This window comes from Bos indicus x Bos taurus, chromosome 6 (assembly GCF_003369695.1).
Source record: "Bos indicus x Bos taurus breed Angus x Brahman F1 hybrid chromosome 6, Bos_hybrid_MaternalHap_v2.0, whole genome shotgun sequence".
Lineage (NCBI taxonomy): Eukaryota > Metazoa > Chordata > Mammalia > Artiodactyla > Bovidae > Bos > Bos indicus x Bos taurus.
The window spans coordinates 115,099,904-115,117,995 of NC_040081.1; the positions used below are offsets into that span (position 1 = coordinate 115,099,904).

At 51.1% G+C, this 18,092-nt stretch overlaps 1 protein-coding gene across 2 annotated transcripts in view; it reads right to left on the reverse strand.

Moving 5' to 3' along the window:
• HTT (huntingtin) overlaps positions 1-18,092 on the reverse strand; it is a 123,730-nt gene that overhangs the window by 85,198 nt on the left and 20,440 nt on the right. For both annotated transcript variants that reach the window (XM_027545175.1, XM_027545174.1), the window contains exons 3-9: positions 14,287-14,407; positions 11,460-11,519; positions 10,992-11,071; positions 9,011-9,149; positions 4,893-5,034; positions 4,031-4,209; positions 310-514 (exon numbers count right to left, since the gene is read on the reverse strand). In XM_027545175.1, the coding sequence (XP_027400976.1) occupies positions 310-514; positions 4,031-4,209; positions 4,893-5,034; positions 9,011-9,149; positions 10,992-11,071; positions 11,460-11,519; positions 14,287-14,407 (926 nt within the window). The remainder of the gene's footprint in view (positions 1-309; positions 515-4,030; positions 4,210-4,892; positions 5,035-9,010; positions 9,150-10,991; positions 11,072-11,459; positions 11,520-14,286; positions 14,408-18,092) is intronic.

Here is an 18,092-nt window from a genome sequence, read left to right on the forward strand (position 1 = left end):
GGGCAGCAAAGGCCTCGAGGGCCTCAGGAAGACCCCAGGATCTGTCACGGGCAAACAGCGCCAGTGCCGTCACTCTCCGACAGGTGAACTGCCACGTGGAGGCAGCCGAGTCCAGGTCAGGAGGCCAGGCATCCGTGCTGGCCTCACCTCACCCGCCTGCACCCCCCAGTCCCTGTGTGCAGGAGGAAGGACGACACCTGTGTCGTAGGCAACTCAGCCGCCCGTGGCTCACCAACACCGGCGCGAGTTTCAGGAGGGGTGCAGAGTCACGGCAGAGTGGACTCCAGAGTGGCCGTCCAAATGCCCTACCTATCAGCTCCACGATGCTCCCGCTCCGACTGCGGCCCCCGGGCTCATCCTTGGAGGCCGCGAGCTGCCGGACGCCGCCCGCCGTGGTCAGCACGCGCAGGAGCTCGGGCGGCGGGGTTCGGAGGAGCTGCTGCAGCAGCTCCAGGGCCCCAGTCACGACGTTGTGGTCCTGGTGCTGGGTGTAGTGCAAGGTCAACTCGTACACCTAGAAACAGGAGCACCGCGTTACTGCCAGCCATGGCCCTGACAATGTCCCAGCCTCCAGGCTTTTTGCTTTTGTCTTCTGTTGTGAAAATGTGTGCCTTCTCCCCCTCAACACTTCTCTATCTCTTCTACCAGTGTAATGATTCACTTCCATGGTTTTCTAAAGTCCCGGGACTTTTTTCACGGTTATATTAATTCCTTAGAAATAAGCAGAGCACTTCCACAAGAGGAGAAGCATGGTAATGGAGAGCTCCATCTCCCTACACTGGGACCAGGAAAGGAGAATCAAGTCCCAAACACACCGTGCACACAGCTCCTCAGACACACAAACCAAGCAAACAGCACTGGCCACAGTGCACTGAGAAAGGGTTTCCAAAGCTTTTAAAGGCATCACACCACATGTGACACTGTGCCACAGTACATGAGCGTAATGGGCTTATCCCTTTCTTCTTCATTAGAGGTGCCAGATAATACACAGAGTGCCCAGTTAAATGCAAATTTCAGATAAATAATTTCAAAGTGTAACACTGAGCTGTGCGATTTCCAGCCTACTTACACAACAAGGTTACTGGTGATTTACTTGAAATTTAAGTAACTGGTGCCCTCTATTTTTATTTGCTAAGTTGGGCAGCCCTACCTGTGATATCATAGAATACGTATTTTTTTATAACGACAGTATAGCAGTGTATAAGGTAAGTCTTTGACTCATTTGATGTCTCTGCTTCTTCTGATGGGCACCTCCCAGCTCTAGGTCACAGGTCTGTGACCCCCAGTCTGCGGGCAAACCTGGCCACCAGCTATTCTGCACACAGTTTTCCTGGAACACAGCCGAGCATATACTGTCTGTGGTTGCTCTCCTGCTACGAGCTGGGAGTTGGCCCGTGACCCCTAATCAGCTCACAAGCTTAAGCTGTGATTACTGACCTGTCTGCTCTGAGCAAAGACTCTCCTGACTTCTTAGTCCATGGATGGAGGAAACGCATACCCTATGCTCCCTGACCTCATCTGCCTCCTCCCAAATTTTGAAGCATAGTCAGTGCTCTCGTGTTATTAAGGGCTGCATTTATACACTAAGATATAACTTCTTAAATCACGTGTGCTTTGCCTAGATGTTGAGTCTAAATACTGAATTAAAAAACCAGTATGTACCTCAAAATGCGCACATTAACCTCATTCATGAAGAATTGATGCTTGTGAACTGTGGTGTTGGAGAAGACTCTTGAGAGTCCCTCAGACACTGGAGAGATCAAACCAGTCCATCCTCAAGGAAATCAGCCTGAATATTCATTGGAAGGACTGATCCTGAAGCTGAAGCTCTAATACTTTGGCCACCTGATGCAAAGAGCTGACTCATTAGAAAAGACCCTGATGCTGAGAAAGACTGAAGGCAGGAGGAGAAGGGGATGACAGAGGACGAGAGGGTTGGATGGTATCACCGATTCAATGGACATGAGTGAGCAAACTCCAGGAGACGGTGAAGGACAGGGAAGCCTGGCGTGCTGGAGTCCATGGGGTCGCAAAGAGTCAGACACGACTGAGCGACTGAGCATCATTCACTGCAAAGCCTATTAATGTGACCGGGCCCAAGAAGAGAGAACTGTTTCACTATCACTAGTCCTGTGTCACTTGAAAGAGAATGTCCCAAGGATAACAATTCAGTGAATTCTCTATTATTATAGTCTCATACTTGCTTAAAATCAGTCAACAATTTGCTCCAAAACTGCTAACAGTTTTCTCTGCTGTACCTTCCTGGTTTTCCTCCTCACACACACACACACACATACACACATGCACCTTCCCTTGTTCCAGCTCTTAGTCATGACAATGGCCGCAGGGAGCTCCTGGGACCTCCCGTCTCTATGAAGAATCTGAACAGCCCACTGCACACGGTCATCTCAGAACTGCTTCCACCACATTCGTGGTTAGCTGTGTTTCCCAGGTTTCAGGGCTTTGGGATTTTTGCATCTGTTTCTCATTTTGCTAGAATGCATCTTCAAATAATTTTTTTTTAAAGCATACACAAAAAGAAAAAAAGTGTACATTAAAAGCAAAATGAATTCTTGCATATCTAGAAATATCTGTGTTTTGCCCAGACTTGCTTACCAATTTAGCCAGGCCCAGGATTACTTCAAATTCTATTTAAATATACCTAGCCAAACTACATTAGTTGAGTTGAAGTTCTTAATCAAATTAATTTAATTCAAAATGGCCATAAGTCAAAAGAATACAGATTAGATATGTTTGAGAGAGAATCTCACCTAGCTTGCTAACGTGACAAGGTGCCATAGCGTTTAATCACGTTGAAGAAATGTAACTATTAAGGAAGTCGGAAATCAATGAAACAGCGCCTCCCCAGCCCTTCCCTTAGCCTCCCAGGACTGCTGTTCTCCTAGTTCAGCACAGCTTTCCGCACACCTCTCATGGCATCTTCCCCCAGCACCCCAGCTGACCTGGGAGAGCCTGGACGCCTCTGCTCGCCAGCTCGCCCTTGCCCACACACTCAGTCTCTCACTCCGTGGCCCTGGCGAAGGCCACAGTCCGCAAAGCTCTCTCCTCCCAACTTTCTGTCTCTGGTCAAAGCCTACTCTCCCCAAAGCATCATCAGCTATTAACGGCCTGTCCACAGCCCCCGCACCACACACGCTACAGAACACCAGCCCTCCCACCGTGCTATTTAGTGAAAGCCTGCCTGCCTCCCCCACGAGGCCAATGGTCTCCAAACATTTGACTAAGAAGCCTCTTTAAAAAAAAAAAAATCAGAAAAAAATTCTGAGTATGCAGCCCCAATAATATTTGTTTTAAAATACTGTCCAGGTAGTACTGAACTCAGATATTACGCATGTTATAAAACATGCACTGACTCTGACAAGCGTCTCACTCCAGTTACTGGTTTACAGGAAATACAGACAGCAAAGAGAACTGTTAACTCACACAGTGGAGAGTCAAGGAATAAAAACAAGATTGCCAGGAGTTCCACAGGACTGATGATCCGATTCTTCAAAAACTGAACTCTAAGAGAAATTAGACACAGAAGGGGACCAAGAGATCAAAGAGACGGACATCCTTCACAGCCAGTCTCATCTGGATGCTGGTTCCAAAGAGCGGAAGAACAAAGTGACAGGGATGCGTAGGTATCTGATGCTAAGCAAATGTTCTTTTCTTCAGGTGTGACAAAGGCATTGCCCTTAAAATTAGAAACACAGAGTCCTCACCTACAGGGCCCCACGTGAGACACCTGCGGATGAAGTGACACCGAGGCTGGGATTCATCCCCAAGGGGCTTATGGAATCATCTTGGAAAGCTTGTAAGAACACCTTTGTTTTACTCCGCTGTCCCACCATACAAAGGTCGAGGACCTGGGGTCATGACCCAGGGTCTGAGCCAGCAGCTCCAGCTCCAGCGTGCACAGTCCTAACTCTCTGTTCTCGGTTCCGCTGCTTCTCTTCCAAAGGAGCCGAGTTTCTGAACGCTGGTCCTGTCTGCACAGGCATCGGAGTGAAGCTCGGGGGCTGCCTACCTGGACGAGCTGCTCCGTCGAGGGAGAGACTTCCATCTCTTTCCGCGTCACCCCAAAGCTGCCTTTCAGGCTTGTGTCCTTGACCTGCTGCTGCAGCAGGGGCACCAAGTACCTCAGCGCGAGCAGGACGCCGAGAATCAGGAGGGTGGGGTGCTCCCCCTCCACGGGGACCAGCAAACCTACAAAGGCAGCAGCGAGCCTGTCACAGCGGACCCGCTGCTGGGAGCCCATGGCGCCCTCTGCTAACAGGAAGAGACCCAAGAGGCACCCTGAGGCTGGGGGGACACAGATGGCACGAGCATCACTACAGAAAAGCACACGGCCTCGAGCAGAGACCCAGGGGCGCCGCTGGGGGAGACACTTGGCCCCTTGGCTCAGCAAGGCCCCGCACAGCGAGGGGAAACCAGGCAGCTCTCTTGCATCCGCTGCCCAGGTGCTGCCCGCGCCACCTGCCGGGACCGATTCCCACCACCGCCCCCAGGCGGGAGGCCTGGTCAGCAGGCCTACAGCCGTCCAGACGGCCTGTGGCTCGGGCTCCCTGCATCCAGGGCCTGCACAGAGGCCGTGAGGCGTGCGGCCTGGAAGGCCAGTCCCAGGAAGGCTCCCACCCCACCCCGCTGGCTCTCGTTGGGCCGGGGCATCCACGCTGCTGCCCCAGGGAGGAGGGCGGGGAGAGGCTTCCCCAGGCCTCACGCCACCCCCTCGGGCGCGCCTGTACACTCCCCCATCAGCCAGGCTGAAGGACCCCGTCAGGAAGCTGAGGAGGGGCTGCCTGACCGTAAAAGAATTTCAAAGGCCTATCTCGGGAAGCTGCCAGGGGCCCCCACACCCCGGGGCGAGGCACTGGCCGGTCGGGCCTCACCTAGGAGCACGCTGAGCAGCCAGCTGTAAAAGTACTGCGTCCTCCTGGAGTGCTGGCAGATGCTGACCACCGAGCCCGCTGCTGTCCGCCGCACAGTTGGGGAGCTGGACTTCAGGTTCGCGATGAAAGCCTTCAACAGAACCTGTGGAAGCCAAACCCAAGTGGGCGGAAGATGAGGCTCGGGGAAACTCAGCACATATTTCAGAGAAGCATGACCTGCTCCAAGTTCTCGCAAAGTATAAAGCATTAACCACTTGAGACTTTTCCAGAGCCAAATGGAAACCCTTCAAGTGTGGGATACCTCAGAGCTATATGTGTGTGCAGACTCTTCACTTCTTTATGAACTGCAAGGAGGGCCCTGCTTAGCATCTACGTCCCTATATCAGAGTGAAAGCCTTCATTTCTACAAAACATGTCCCCGCAAGGCCTACGGCCAGGGTCAGTGAGTTTTTACTGTTGTTTAGTTGCTGAGCTGTGTCTGACTCTTTGCAACCCCATGGACTATAGCCCGCCAGGCTCCTCTGTCTATGGGATTCTGCAGACAAGAACACTGGAGTGGGTTGCCATTTCCCTCTCCAGGGGATCTTCCCGATCCAGGGATCAAACTCATGTTTCCTGCGTTGCAGGCAGATTCTTTACCACTGAGCCATGTGGGAAGCCCAGGGTGAGTGAGTAGTGCTGTGTAAAATAAATGCAATTAAAAAAAAAAAATCAACAAATAATGAAGTCCAGGAGGAGAATGCCTAAATGACAGCTTGTCAACTTGCTGCTAAAGCCACTAAGAGACACTCTCAGGTCTGGAAACGTGCAATACGGCTGAACTGAGACCACACACTCAAAGTTATCTTCCTAAGAAATCAGAGAAGGAGACTTTGTTACCGTGCCTCCAAAGGACACAGTGCTATACTTCTAGCGATGGCCATTTAAGTCTTCACAAAAATATCCAAAGAATGAAAGGGGGTGACTACGCAGCTGCATGAGCTTGGTGACCATGCTACTTAAGAACACCTATCCCCATCACTCTGAGCAGTGACCTGGCCCTGTTACTGCTGGGTGCGTGCAGAGCGCGGCTGAGCAGTCAGAGATACGCAGACGCCACCGGGGAAGGTCTGCCTGTCAGCAAACCAGCACAACTTAGCAGAGCAGCATCCGACTTGTAAGCGAGCTTCTCCTAACAGTGTGGCTAACACTAACTGGCTCTCAGGGATCACTGACACTCTGTGAATTCACAGATCAGAGCTCTGGAACCAGAGAGGGGAGGACCAGACCCCCAGCCACATGACACCCCCAGGAGACCATGGCCAACAGTTTCTCCTCAGAGACAACACCTGGAGAGAAACCGCTCAACTTATTTCTGACACACTCTTAGCTCCAAACAGAGAGCATCTTAAAGAACTCCTTTCAGTGAGATCACACACATACATCATCTTGGAAACAGTAAGTCAAGACTCATTCTGACTAGTGCAAACTTCTAAGCAGAATGAAAACTAAACATTACTATGATGAGTCAGCCCACGTTGAACCTCAAGTTTGGAATAATAATAAAATTGAATCTGCGAGCTCCAGGGGGCGTTCTTGGGTCCAAATGCCACAGTCCTGAGAAAGCCTTGTAAAGGCAGCTGGTGGGAGGTCCCCGCACTGTCCTTAAAGGTCTTCTCATGAGGAGGAGGAAGCATAATAGATGGTAGGGTAAGATAGTTCCACTCTTCTAAACACCGACAGGACATGTATTTAGAGCACTTCAAAAGAAAAGAGACACAAAAACCATTCCACTTTGGAGTCAAGAGCACTTCAGGGAATGGAAACAGAAATTCAACCAAATGCGGCAGCAGAGTGTACTCAGCAGACGATGTCACTGAAAAGCACGACCGTTCCAGTCCGGCGGTACAGGGAGCTGCCAGGATCACCCGTGCCAGCGATGACAAGCTGTGCACTGCCCAGCACTTGGCACAGCTCTGCGGTGTCTGCCGAAGTGGCAACATCCACCCTCACACCCGACAGCTGCCGTTCCAGGTGTCACAACCTGTGCTCCAGGAGACCCGCACGAGCACGGCGCGGCAGCATTCGGGACATCAGCACTTCAGGCGACCCCCGGTCCAGGGTCCAGAGCAGTAAAAGGGCCGGCTGCATCACACTCACCCAAGGGAACGCTCGCAGCTCCAAAACCGCAAGATCTAGTGACACACGGCGACAGGCAAGACTCTCACAAGTTTAGTGCTGCGCAGAAGAGACCAGACTGAGAGTACATGCCCCAAGGTCCTCATGGCTACGGCTCACACGCTGCGACTTACATACTTACATACCGTAAGGTTCTCCACGGCTACAACTTAAAGACAGACCCCCTGGCATTAGACGCCAGGTCAGTGTGACCAACCCTGGAGAGGAAGGAGGGAACGCAGACAGGGAGAGGCTGGGAGAGGCCCCTGGGTGCCGCTAACGTTGCACGTGCAGACCTGGGCGGCGGCCGCAAGCACAGTCTCGCTTTGTGGCCCCTAGCTGAGGAGGCATGTGTCGCCCACGTGCTGTGTCTTCATTCCACATCAGCCAAAGAAAAGCTCGAGAGTCTCCACACCTAACACAACAGGGCTCCTGTCAGGAAGCTTCTGATCAAACCTGCTGGTCAGAACCGTGGACGTCTACCACCCAGACAACCCACAGGAACCTGGGCACAAGGTGTCACATGCATGAACTCACAGGGGTAAAAAGAACAGGACGGGGGCAACGGCAGACGAGAGGCATTCGCAAATGCGGAAGCTAGACGGCAAACAAGAGGAAACTGAGTGAGCGGTCCCCAGAGAGGTGCTCCTACACGAGCCTGTTTAGGAGCTGGGGAGAAGGACCGAAAGCCACCGCCCAAAGCAAGCCCAGCCACGGAGTGCTACGGAGAGCTCGGGTGCGGGGGCGCCAGAGACCCGTGAGCGTGGCCTGGGCGTGGGGACAGACAGCTGCATGCCGGGCTGCTCCTGGGACATGGGCACCGCTCCCCATCTCCTGCAGAGGCGGGATCCCGGAGAGGCCGCCAGAGCAGAGGACGGACGCCAGCACCGAGAAAAGAGAGGAACTGAGGAAAAGTCTGCCTTCTGACCACTGAGACTGTCCACACAGCCCCTCTCTAGCAGTAAGCCTAGAGAGATGGGCACCCGGCAGCTGGCAAGCAGGCTTCTGCTGGGGGGCCAAGATGCTGTAAGACAGGCCCAGGGAGCCCTACCAGGCTGCTGCAGCGGCGGCTGGAGGACCCACGACGGCCAGGGGAAGAATCAGGTCCGGTCAACCAGCCTTCGTGCGCACAAGTGCAGAGACACGCTCACAGCGCCAGGAGAAGGTGTGACAAGGTGGGGAGCGCCAGAGAGTAATAAGCACACGAAAAAGAGGCAACTGCTGACTCCAGAAATAGCGAAACGCTATACAAAGAAACAAGCACAAGCACAGCACAGCCCAGGACTAGCTGTGACCGCCACTCAGGCGCAGTAACATACACACCGAACACTTACATCACTGTGGTGGAAGATGGGAGAAAGGTTAGCGCTAAACACACCTTCCCCACTGTGAAACATATACATAAAACCCCCAAAACCTGCAATGTAAGCATGTGATTTAGAAATGTAGAGGGAAGTACCCAGAGAAACTCTGGCACAGGACCGGCCCACTAAGAGGAGAAGGCCAGGACTCTTGGCAACCCTCAGGGCGTGTGCCCGGACACTCTGAACAGGACCCGAGAGAGGGGATGAAGACTGCCGGCAGGGGCGCAAACAAACAGGAGGCTGAGCGGCGCCCCGGCCGCGGGCACTCACACTCAGAGGACGCCGTCGGGGTGCCGGCTCCGCCTGCAGTTCAGGGACCGCCGCTGGCTTCAATCAGGCTAGGCAGTCAAGCCTGGACACCAAAACCAGTCTGCTCTGGCAAAATGCCTTTTGAATTTGCTTCTATAAACTGTCTCCCTGCTCAACTTTTCACCCCACAGTGAGAAGGCAGAAGGGGAAAGAGGCCCTTTGTGTGCCTTCAAGAATTCAAAGAATTATAATCCAAATTATGAAGCACTCTCAAATGCCTGTCTGTACAAAAGGGCGACTCCCACTAAGACTCATTCACACGCTTGTGGCTTGAGGCAACGCTCATACCTTAATCTCATTGTCGTTCGCAAAGTTGCCAAAAGAAGCCATAATTTTAGGGATCGCTGCCGCCAACGTCTCCTGAACAGACTCCTCAGGTCTCTTGCTTGTGCGTGTCAGGCAAGGCAACAAGTTCACCAAGTACGGCCTGCGGTGGGAGAGGAACACCTGTTACTCTTCCAAGTCTACCTTAATGAGAAACACGAGTGGTCAGCTCAGTACCTGTTAGTTTTTATATGCCAGAGTCCTTCCTGGAAAATAAACAAACCTCAGCGGGAAGACTCAGTGCAGATGAATCAATAGCTTGTTTTTAAAATTCTCTGCAGTAAATTATTACAGCTATTAAAACAGTCAGATTTTAAATTAGAAAATAACAGAAAGAAAGCACCAAGAAATGAGAATGGAGCTTTCTTAAATAGGGAGGACTGCACAGTTTTTTTCTAAGCATTCCCACTGAATAAGGCCTTGGTGAGAAGCCCCAGCCCCGAGAGAGCAGCGGGCAGTGCGGGCCTGGAGAGGAGCAGTCCCAGGACAGGCGTGCTGGGCGCAGGCAGGGCGCCCTCTAGAGGCAGAGACAGGCAGCAAGCAGCGGCTCCCCTGGCACTGCACAGGGAGGGAGACGGGCCCTCCGAGAAAGAGATGGCCCAAGGGGAGAGCATGCCAGACATCACAACAACACACGCTCAACTTTCCAGAGAAGCCAAGGGGGTCAGTGAGTCAACAGTGTCTGCGGGGACGGGGGCTCTGGGGCCAGGTCTCCCTGGGCCTTGTACGGAGTCTGGACTTATCTGAACAGCTGTGGGAAATGAGTGGCAAGTTCAAGTAAGGGAATGGCATGACCCAATCATAGATTTTAAGGTCTCTTTGGCTTCTATGTGGAAAACCTGGGATGCATTGCTTCAGACATATATTAATAAGAAGTTTCCAAACTACGGACAGTAAAGGAGCGAGGTTACATGGAGGGATTCCCCTGGTGACTGTATGTCCACATCGTGTAAGATTCGTATCACACTCTGACCCCGTGGGACAGATCTTTGGTGTCAAAGGAGAGGGTTTCTGCCACGCCACCAGTCCCGCAGGGACAGAGCCAAGGTATCCATGGACATCAGCACATCTTGCCGGTCACAGAGACGAGAAAGGAGTTAAAACGGTGGTCCTTCCTTTGGTTTTCAATCCATTAAGAAAGAGAGACACAGATGTAAAGAACAGACTTTTGGACTACATGGGAGAAGGCGAGGGTGGGATGATCTGAGAGAATCGTGTATAGCTGAAACATGTACATTACCACACGTGAAACATGTGAACAGTGCAAGCTCGGTGCGTGAAGCAGGGAGCTCAAAGCTGGTGCTCTGGGACAACCCACGGGATGGGTGGGGAGGGAGGTGGGAGTGGGGTTCAGGATGGGGGGACAGGTTCACCGTGGGTGATTCATGTCGACATGTGGCAAAAACCACTGCAACATTGTAAGGAAATTATCCTTCAATCAAAATAAACTAATGAATTAAAGAAAAAGATACAATTGTTTCAATCAGTCAAAACTTTCTTCACAGTGTCTATTTCTAACCCACGTGATAGACAAAGACAGTTTTTTGTAGTCCCTACGGTGAGCAGCAGTGAGGCGGCGCGCACTCTGCGCCCGCCGACAAGCATCTCCTCGGCAAGCCCCGGGCAGACCCCGTCAGCGGGGCTGGGCCACAGCAGGGCCCGACAGGGACGCCCTGCTGTGCTGGGACTCGGCTCCTGCGTCCCTTGGGGGAGGGTGGGCAGAAAACGAACCAATGTGAGACAGCGTTTCAGAGCCATGGCTGCTGTGAGGGAAAGGAAGCGGACATGCACTGCAGCAGGACCGGAGGAGGTGGACGGCTTCAGACAGTGGCGTCGGGGAAGACCTCCAGAGAGACGGCTTTTGAGCCGAGACGGGAAGAGGCCACGGGAGCTGGCCCCCGACCAAAACAGCAGTAACAGCGATGACCCAAAGCGTCCACTTCACCTGCATTTCTGAGGCCGGACCAGGTGAGCCAGCTCGGCAAACCTCCAGAGGGCAGCGCGCAGGCTCCGAGGGGCGCCGTTCTGAGGGAGTGAAGAGCAGAGAGTTACGCGGAGGAGCCGCAGACTGCAGGCGTCAGCAGGACCTCAAACACACAAAAGCGCCTCTCGCCGCCCGCTCCCATCTCTAGAGAAAAGGCCGTTCAAGCCTGCACCTGCTTTTGACATTTTAAGGTTTAATGGGATGAAATTATAAAGATTTTTCTCTTAAAACTACCATTTTAAGTCCCATCTCATTTAACAAATAATGAGGAGCAACTTCCTGAGGAAAAGTAAAACAACAGAGTCTACTTTACCAAACAGCATTTGTTTCCTTCTAACATTTTTACTTCTCAAGTAAAAGAAATTTTCATACACTGCTCAATACAGGGGATCAACAGACTTTCCTCAATAATGAAAAACAAAAACCTACCTTTTTAATTTCCTTATAGAGTTCTAGCTGCAACCTCGGAAGATTAGAATCCATCAAAGCCTACAAGAAAACACAAGAGATCTGCTCACGGAAGGCACAGTCTACCAGCAGTTCTGAGAGTGGCGGTGAAGGGCAGTGGAGCGGGCGTGCTGCGGTCCACGGGGCCACAGTCGCACACCACTGGGCGACTGAACGCAGCAACAGAGCAGCTCTAAAGAAATCCAAAGGGCAACTAAAAGTTCAATTTGGACGCAAAGGAGAATATAATAGCAACTAAATTGAAGACTTGTTCATTAAGAAAGAAGTATATGTATGCAGGCAGCTACCAACTAGACACAGGTCATTCACTATAATATTTAAAAAGGAAGGAAAAGAATGTTCATTACAATCGAATACTACATAATATCAAAATTAAATGGCAGATAGTTCAAATTCACTCTAAAGCTCTTATGTTCAATTAAAGTACATCCTTTAATCATTTTTAATCATTAAAGCACATTCTTTAATCATCATTTTTTATGATGATCCAACATAAGCAATGCCCTGGAGTCTGCAGAGCCAGCGGGGCAGGAGGCAGATACCCAAGGTCAAAGCCCTGATTCTGGCATGGGGACACTCCTCTCCACGCAGAAGCTGCATCCTTCCCAAAGGTCTGGTCCTCCCATGATGCACGGGTGCTCCCCACCTCAGGGCCCCAGCGACACACGAATCTGCTGGAACCACAAGCTCCTCAGAGCCCTACCCCTGTTGCTCGATTACAAGTCAAACCAAAAAACAGCCACACGGGCAACTTCAACCCAGCAATAATGGCTGATGGCAACCACCAGTAGGGACAGAGTCCATGCTGGAGATGGCTCCAAAGACGGAAAGGCCTCTGTGCCCCACTCTCAGCCCTGAGAGCCCGCTCCTCCGAAACGGCAGTGCCAACAGCCTGGTCACAAGAAGCGAGGAAGACGTAATGAAGCTGGAAGAAGCTAGGGGAGACGTACCCAAGCCTCCACAAAAAGCCCTCTGCCTTTCCTATGATATAAGCATGTGACATCTGTAGACCAACTGGTCTTTGCAAAGCTCACAGAGGCTCAGCGAGCTTGAAAATCAAAACAGGGTCACATTCTGGGAGGTTCTGAATAATGCCTCGGATATTTTAAAATTCTAACGCTACTGTTTCAGTTTGTACTACAATCCCCTAAACAAGCACATCAAAACGGACAAGTATATAGTAAAACACTGCTTGGCCAGTAAAACTAAAAGGCATATCCGAGTTTTGTTTCACTTTATAAATGTTTTATAAGCTAATGTCAAATGTATTTTATTACAAGAGAAAAGTACACTCCAAAGCTGTGAAACACCAGTGAATAGGCGCTCACAGTCACCGGCGATGCTAATATGCCCCCGACCCTCCCTGCTCCTGTCCCCACCCCGACACCGGGGACACAAGCCGCCAGGGCCAGCCCGTGACAGTCCCACCCCTGCTCCTCACTCGAACCCCAGCACCTCCTACTGGTTCAGGGGCCCCCTCTCTTCCCTGGACACTTAGCCTCCCTCCGGATTCCGGGCACACAGCCTCTCTCCTGTCCAAGGCAGGCTACAAGGCACCACCAGGCTACTTGAACTACCTGGTTGCAAATCTTCGAGAGCTCTTCCCTTTCTTCATTCTCTACCAAATAAAGTACAAACCCCTTGAACTGATCCTCAACATCTCCCGTTCTCTGGCAGAGTCCCCCTCCCCTGTGAGTCTGCAAGGGTAAAGAAGGTCCTATGGGACGTCCCTAGAGCACGCCTTGCTCCCACTGCAGTGGGGCACGGGTTCAAGTGGGGCACGGGTTCGATCCCTGGTTGGGGAAACCAAGACTGCGCATGCCGCACAGCAAGCCAAAAAAAGAGAAGGTCCTAAATCTTTTCATTCACCTAATTGCCACCACCTCCAGGGAGCCTCCTCTGCCTCCCCAGACAGAAATCACCTCCGCCTCTAGACTGCAGTGATGAGCTGCCAACATCTCCCAGAACTCAGAGCTTACACCATGCATTCAGCCATTTCCGTACAAACATGCTTCCCATCTGAGACTGCATTATCTGAAGGCAGGAGCACACTGTCAGCGGAACCCCCAGGATGGCTGGGGATACAAACCAGGAGAAGGGCAGAATGAGAAAAACAAAGGCCGTTTTCCAAGGCAGTAAGAATTATGAAAGAAGCACTTCATCTTCAATAACATCAAAAAACAGGAAAAGGGAAAAGTAGATTAAAGCTACAGGGATCTCAGACTCTGCACCGGGAAAGCCTGAGCAAAGAGGACAGGCGTTTCCCGCGCTCCTCACCTCACCTCCCACCCAGGCGGCTCTGGCTTTCTGGCTTCACCAACTTTTTCTGGGAACTCCTATCTCCTATCTCAAACCAACTCCAGCCAGAATGCCAGCCAAGCGACCAGAGAAGGCACATCCTTCCCTGTGAACAGTCCTGCCTGACCCAGGACTTGGGGGACAAAGACACCAACAGCAGACCCCACCGTCCGTCCCCTTGCCGTCTCGGGGCCTCGCAGTTTCTCAGCAGCGTGACACTCGGTCCAAGGGTCCCCAGTGGTCACCGTCAGCGCCCATCCCTGACCTACGCCCCGCGCAGGCATGAGAGGAAACCCGTGCCCTCTGAGTGGGCAGGTACAGGCAGCACCCTGGCAGACACTAGAGTGCCTCCAAACCACACACTATTAGATTAAAAAGTGCAGCCGCCCTACAGGACCCTGCTGCTCAGAAGAGAAGAACGCCAATTTACGGTTTCTCCTCTTAGCCATAGTGACCGCATCTCAGAGAACACCGTCCAGAGGGCTCTTACTTTTATGACCTTGTTGAGGCATTCGTCAGCCACCATCCTGACATCTGACTCCGCGTCGTCACTGCACAGCAGAAAAAGTTCCATAGCGATGCCCAAAAGTTTCTGAAATTCTGGAGAATTTCTAAGTGAAAACAGAAGAAAGACTGTCACAGCCAAGAGAAGACATGACGATGAAACGCAGTTAAGTTTCTGGTATCCTATGTGGGGTTCTGGAACAGAAAAAGGATGTTAGACATACAAGTAAAATTCATTTTAATAATATATTTCATTTAACCCAATGTATCAAAAATATTACTTCAACATGTAATCAACATGAAGAAATTAGTGTGCTATAGAACAATCTTTTTTACCGCACATCTGAATTCAGACACAAAATTTTCATCAGAAATATTGTATTTGGGGGCTTCCGTGGTGGTCCAGTGGTTGAGTCGCCTGCCAATGCAGGGGACACGAGTTCGCTCCCTGGTGTGGGAAGACTGGGAGGCTCCCACATGCTGCAGGGACAGCTAAGCCCAGGCACCACAATACTGAGCCTGAGCACTGCAACAAGAGCAGCCCGCGCACCACAGCCGGACGGGCCCCACCTGCTGCAACAAGAGAAAGCCCGAGAAGGAAGGGAGACCCAGCACGGCCAAAAATAAGTAATTAAGTAATCTTTAAAAAAGAGAGAGAGAAGGAGACAGAAATACTTGTTCAGAGATTCCATAAAATTCACAGCTGAAAAAGCAGGCTTACTTGTAACTAGGAGATAACCTGGAGCTCTGACGCACAGCTTAGTGACTGCAGTCAGCAATACTGCATTTTAAACTTCACAGTTGCTAAGAGAGTAGCTCTTTACTGCTCTCAACACACAAAAAGGAATGCCAACGACACGACAGAGGTGCTGGCTGCCGCGGCGCATCATACAAGCGAACCAAACCAGACTCACGGTGTCGTGCGCCCATCCTACCCCAATTTTTAAAAAAGAAAAAAAGTACGTTTATACACTACTTCTAACCATGCTCTTTAAGACACTCTCCAATAACTAAATCAGGGGACAGGGGAGCCTGGCGTGCTGCAGTCCATGGGGTCACAAAGAGTCAGACGACTTAGCGATTGAACAACAAAATAAGTGACAAGGACAGGGTTTGCCTTCCTGCCTAAAGCAGTTGATAATGGATAAAACGCATGTAACTGTGGTTTCAAGGCATCAGGTACTAGGCATCTCTGGATAAATGGAGAGCTAACGCGACGAGCCTCAGGATTTCCCCAGATGACTGCCTGGAAGAGGTTTCCCAGTGAGGACATGAAGAGGGGGACCCGGGAGAGCCCACGGCTGCTGAGACGGGGAGACAGAGCTGATGGCCTCAGGAGGCAGGGTGGCTGGGTCCACTGGGGGATGACCAGAGAGGGGCGAGCTGCACAGAGAGACCCCGAGATGCGCGGAGCCCTCAGGTCTCAGCTGAGTCTTGCTGCAGACAGTGGCCTGGGGCTGCGGGTAGAGTCAGCTGAAGGGGCTGGAGGGAGCAGGTGCTGAAACTCCAAGTGCGGGAAAAGCTCCTGCTTTTCCAGCTAGAGGGGAAACCTCATCCTTCTGGCGCCTTGGGTCGGCTGCTCAGAAGGCTTTGCCTTCACAACAGAGCTGACTAAGCTCAGCCCTAGGTGAGACGCTATTTTGATCCTGCCTGCAGGCAGAACCCAGGACGGCCCTAGTCCTTCAGAGCAACACAGCTGCATTCCGGGGCAAGCTTCAGGAACGTCAGAATTGCAAAGTGTATAGCACCCAAAAAGATAGAAGTTATAAGGTCTGGCATCTGATCAGAAATGGTCAGGAATGCTTCCCAAGAAGCAGGGAAACATGACCAACAGTGAGACAAATAACTGAAGCTGACCCAAACGATATTTAATCCAGAAGGCAGAAACAGAGAAAAGGGCAATTAAAGAGCATATGTGCCAAACAGGGAAGTCACAGCACAGTGGCAGATTGCAGATTCAAACCTAGCTTTAGGGACTTTTCTGGTGGTTCGTTGATTAAGAATCTGCCTTCTAATGTAGGGGACATGGGTTCAACCCCTGGTCAGGAAGCTAGGATCCCACGTGTTGCAGGACAGCTAAGCCCTGTGTGCTGCAGCTGAGACCCGCTGAAGCCAAAAAAATAAAAAATAAACCTAGTTATATCAATAATGACATGAAATGTAGAAGATTTTTCTGATCAAATGAGAAAACCCAATATTTGCTGCCATAAGAAATACATTTTAAATGTAAAGATTCACATAGGTTAACAGTAAGACAATGGAAAGAGGTTCATCATGTTGGCCCTGAACAGATGGAAGCTGATATTACCATCAAGTGAAAGTGAAAGTTGCTCAGTCGTGTCTTTGCAACCCCAGAGCCTGGCGGGGCCCGCAAGCTCGGAGCTGGGAGGAGCGTCCCCATGGTGGCCTTGGGCTATGAAAGGCGAACTAGGAAGCGTGGAGATGCGCCCATTCTGTGGGATATGATGAACCTGTCGTTGTTCAGTCGCTCAGTCACGTCTGACTCTTTGTGACCCCATGGACTGTGGCATGCCAGGCTCCCCTGTCCTCCACTCTCTCCCAGAGTTTGCTCAAACTCATGTCCATTGAGTCGGTGATGCCATCTAACCATCTTAGTCAGAAGCAAAAATCCTTCGTAATTTTTAAATTTAATTCTTATATTATTATTATACCATCTATTCACAGATCTATAAATCATCTTTAATAAAGTTAACTAATACTTCTTTCCATAAACGTACCGAGTGTTTCAATCCCCCTGCAGGTAAGCCATGAAGATTCTCTTTCACTGTTTCATGGGCTGACCAGCACTACACCAGCGTCACTGGACACTCTCCTAAGGAGAAACCCCCAAATCGAAATGCCTCAATCAAACAGGCCAAACTGTCTTTCCTTTTGTTTAATATTTATTTATTTGGCTGTGCAGGGTCTCAGCTGCGGCACACGGGATCTAGTTCCCTGACCAGGAATTGAACCTGGGCCCCCTGCATCAGCAGCACAAAGTCTTAGCCCCTGGACCGCCAGTGAAATCCCCCAAGTTGCCTTTTAAAAAAGTTGTATCATCTCTGAAAAAATCCTGAGTATTTTTTAATGTCTGCAAATTTAACAAGTAAAAAAGCAATGTTCTGATTTTTGTTTTAGCCTCATTCCAGTGATTGCTAGTAAATCTGAACACACACACACTCACACTCACACACACTCACTCTCACACACTCACACACACATGTGAATCTAAGCCAACATTCCATCAATTCCATTGGGAATTATCAAGAAACAAACTAAGCATAAGGCATGAGGCACTCAGAATGGAAAAGGTCTATTTTCTGGGTCCATAAGCTTTCAGTGTGAGGTGCTGCTTCCTGAGACCCGGATGCTGGAAGTCAGGTGAGCGCAGCTGTGCTAGGGCAGCAGCAGGCCCCGGGGGTCTGCCAGGCGTTCAAACAAGACTAAGGCAGTGTGCAGGACAGCATGCACCACCAGGGGACGGGTTTCTGCCTCGCAGGAGCTCACGGGCACTTTCACGCAGCTCTCGGCAGCGTCTCACAGGTGTCGCTCCTCCCACAAGAGCCCTGAACACTGCGTTTACACATCAAAGACGAGGCCACAGGGACTCCGAGAAGTGAGCCTTGTCTGAAGCCACCTGGCTTATACGGAGTGGAGACAGAATCCAAACCTTTTCCCCTACTTTTCATTAGTACTATTCTCTACAGTTCAGTTCAGTTCAGTCGCTCAGTCGTGTCCGACTCTTCGCGACTCCATGAATCGCAGCATGCTAGGCCTCCCTGTCCATCACCA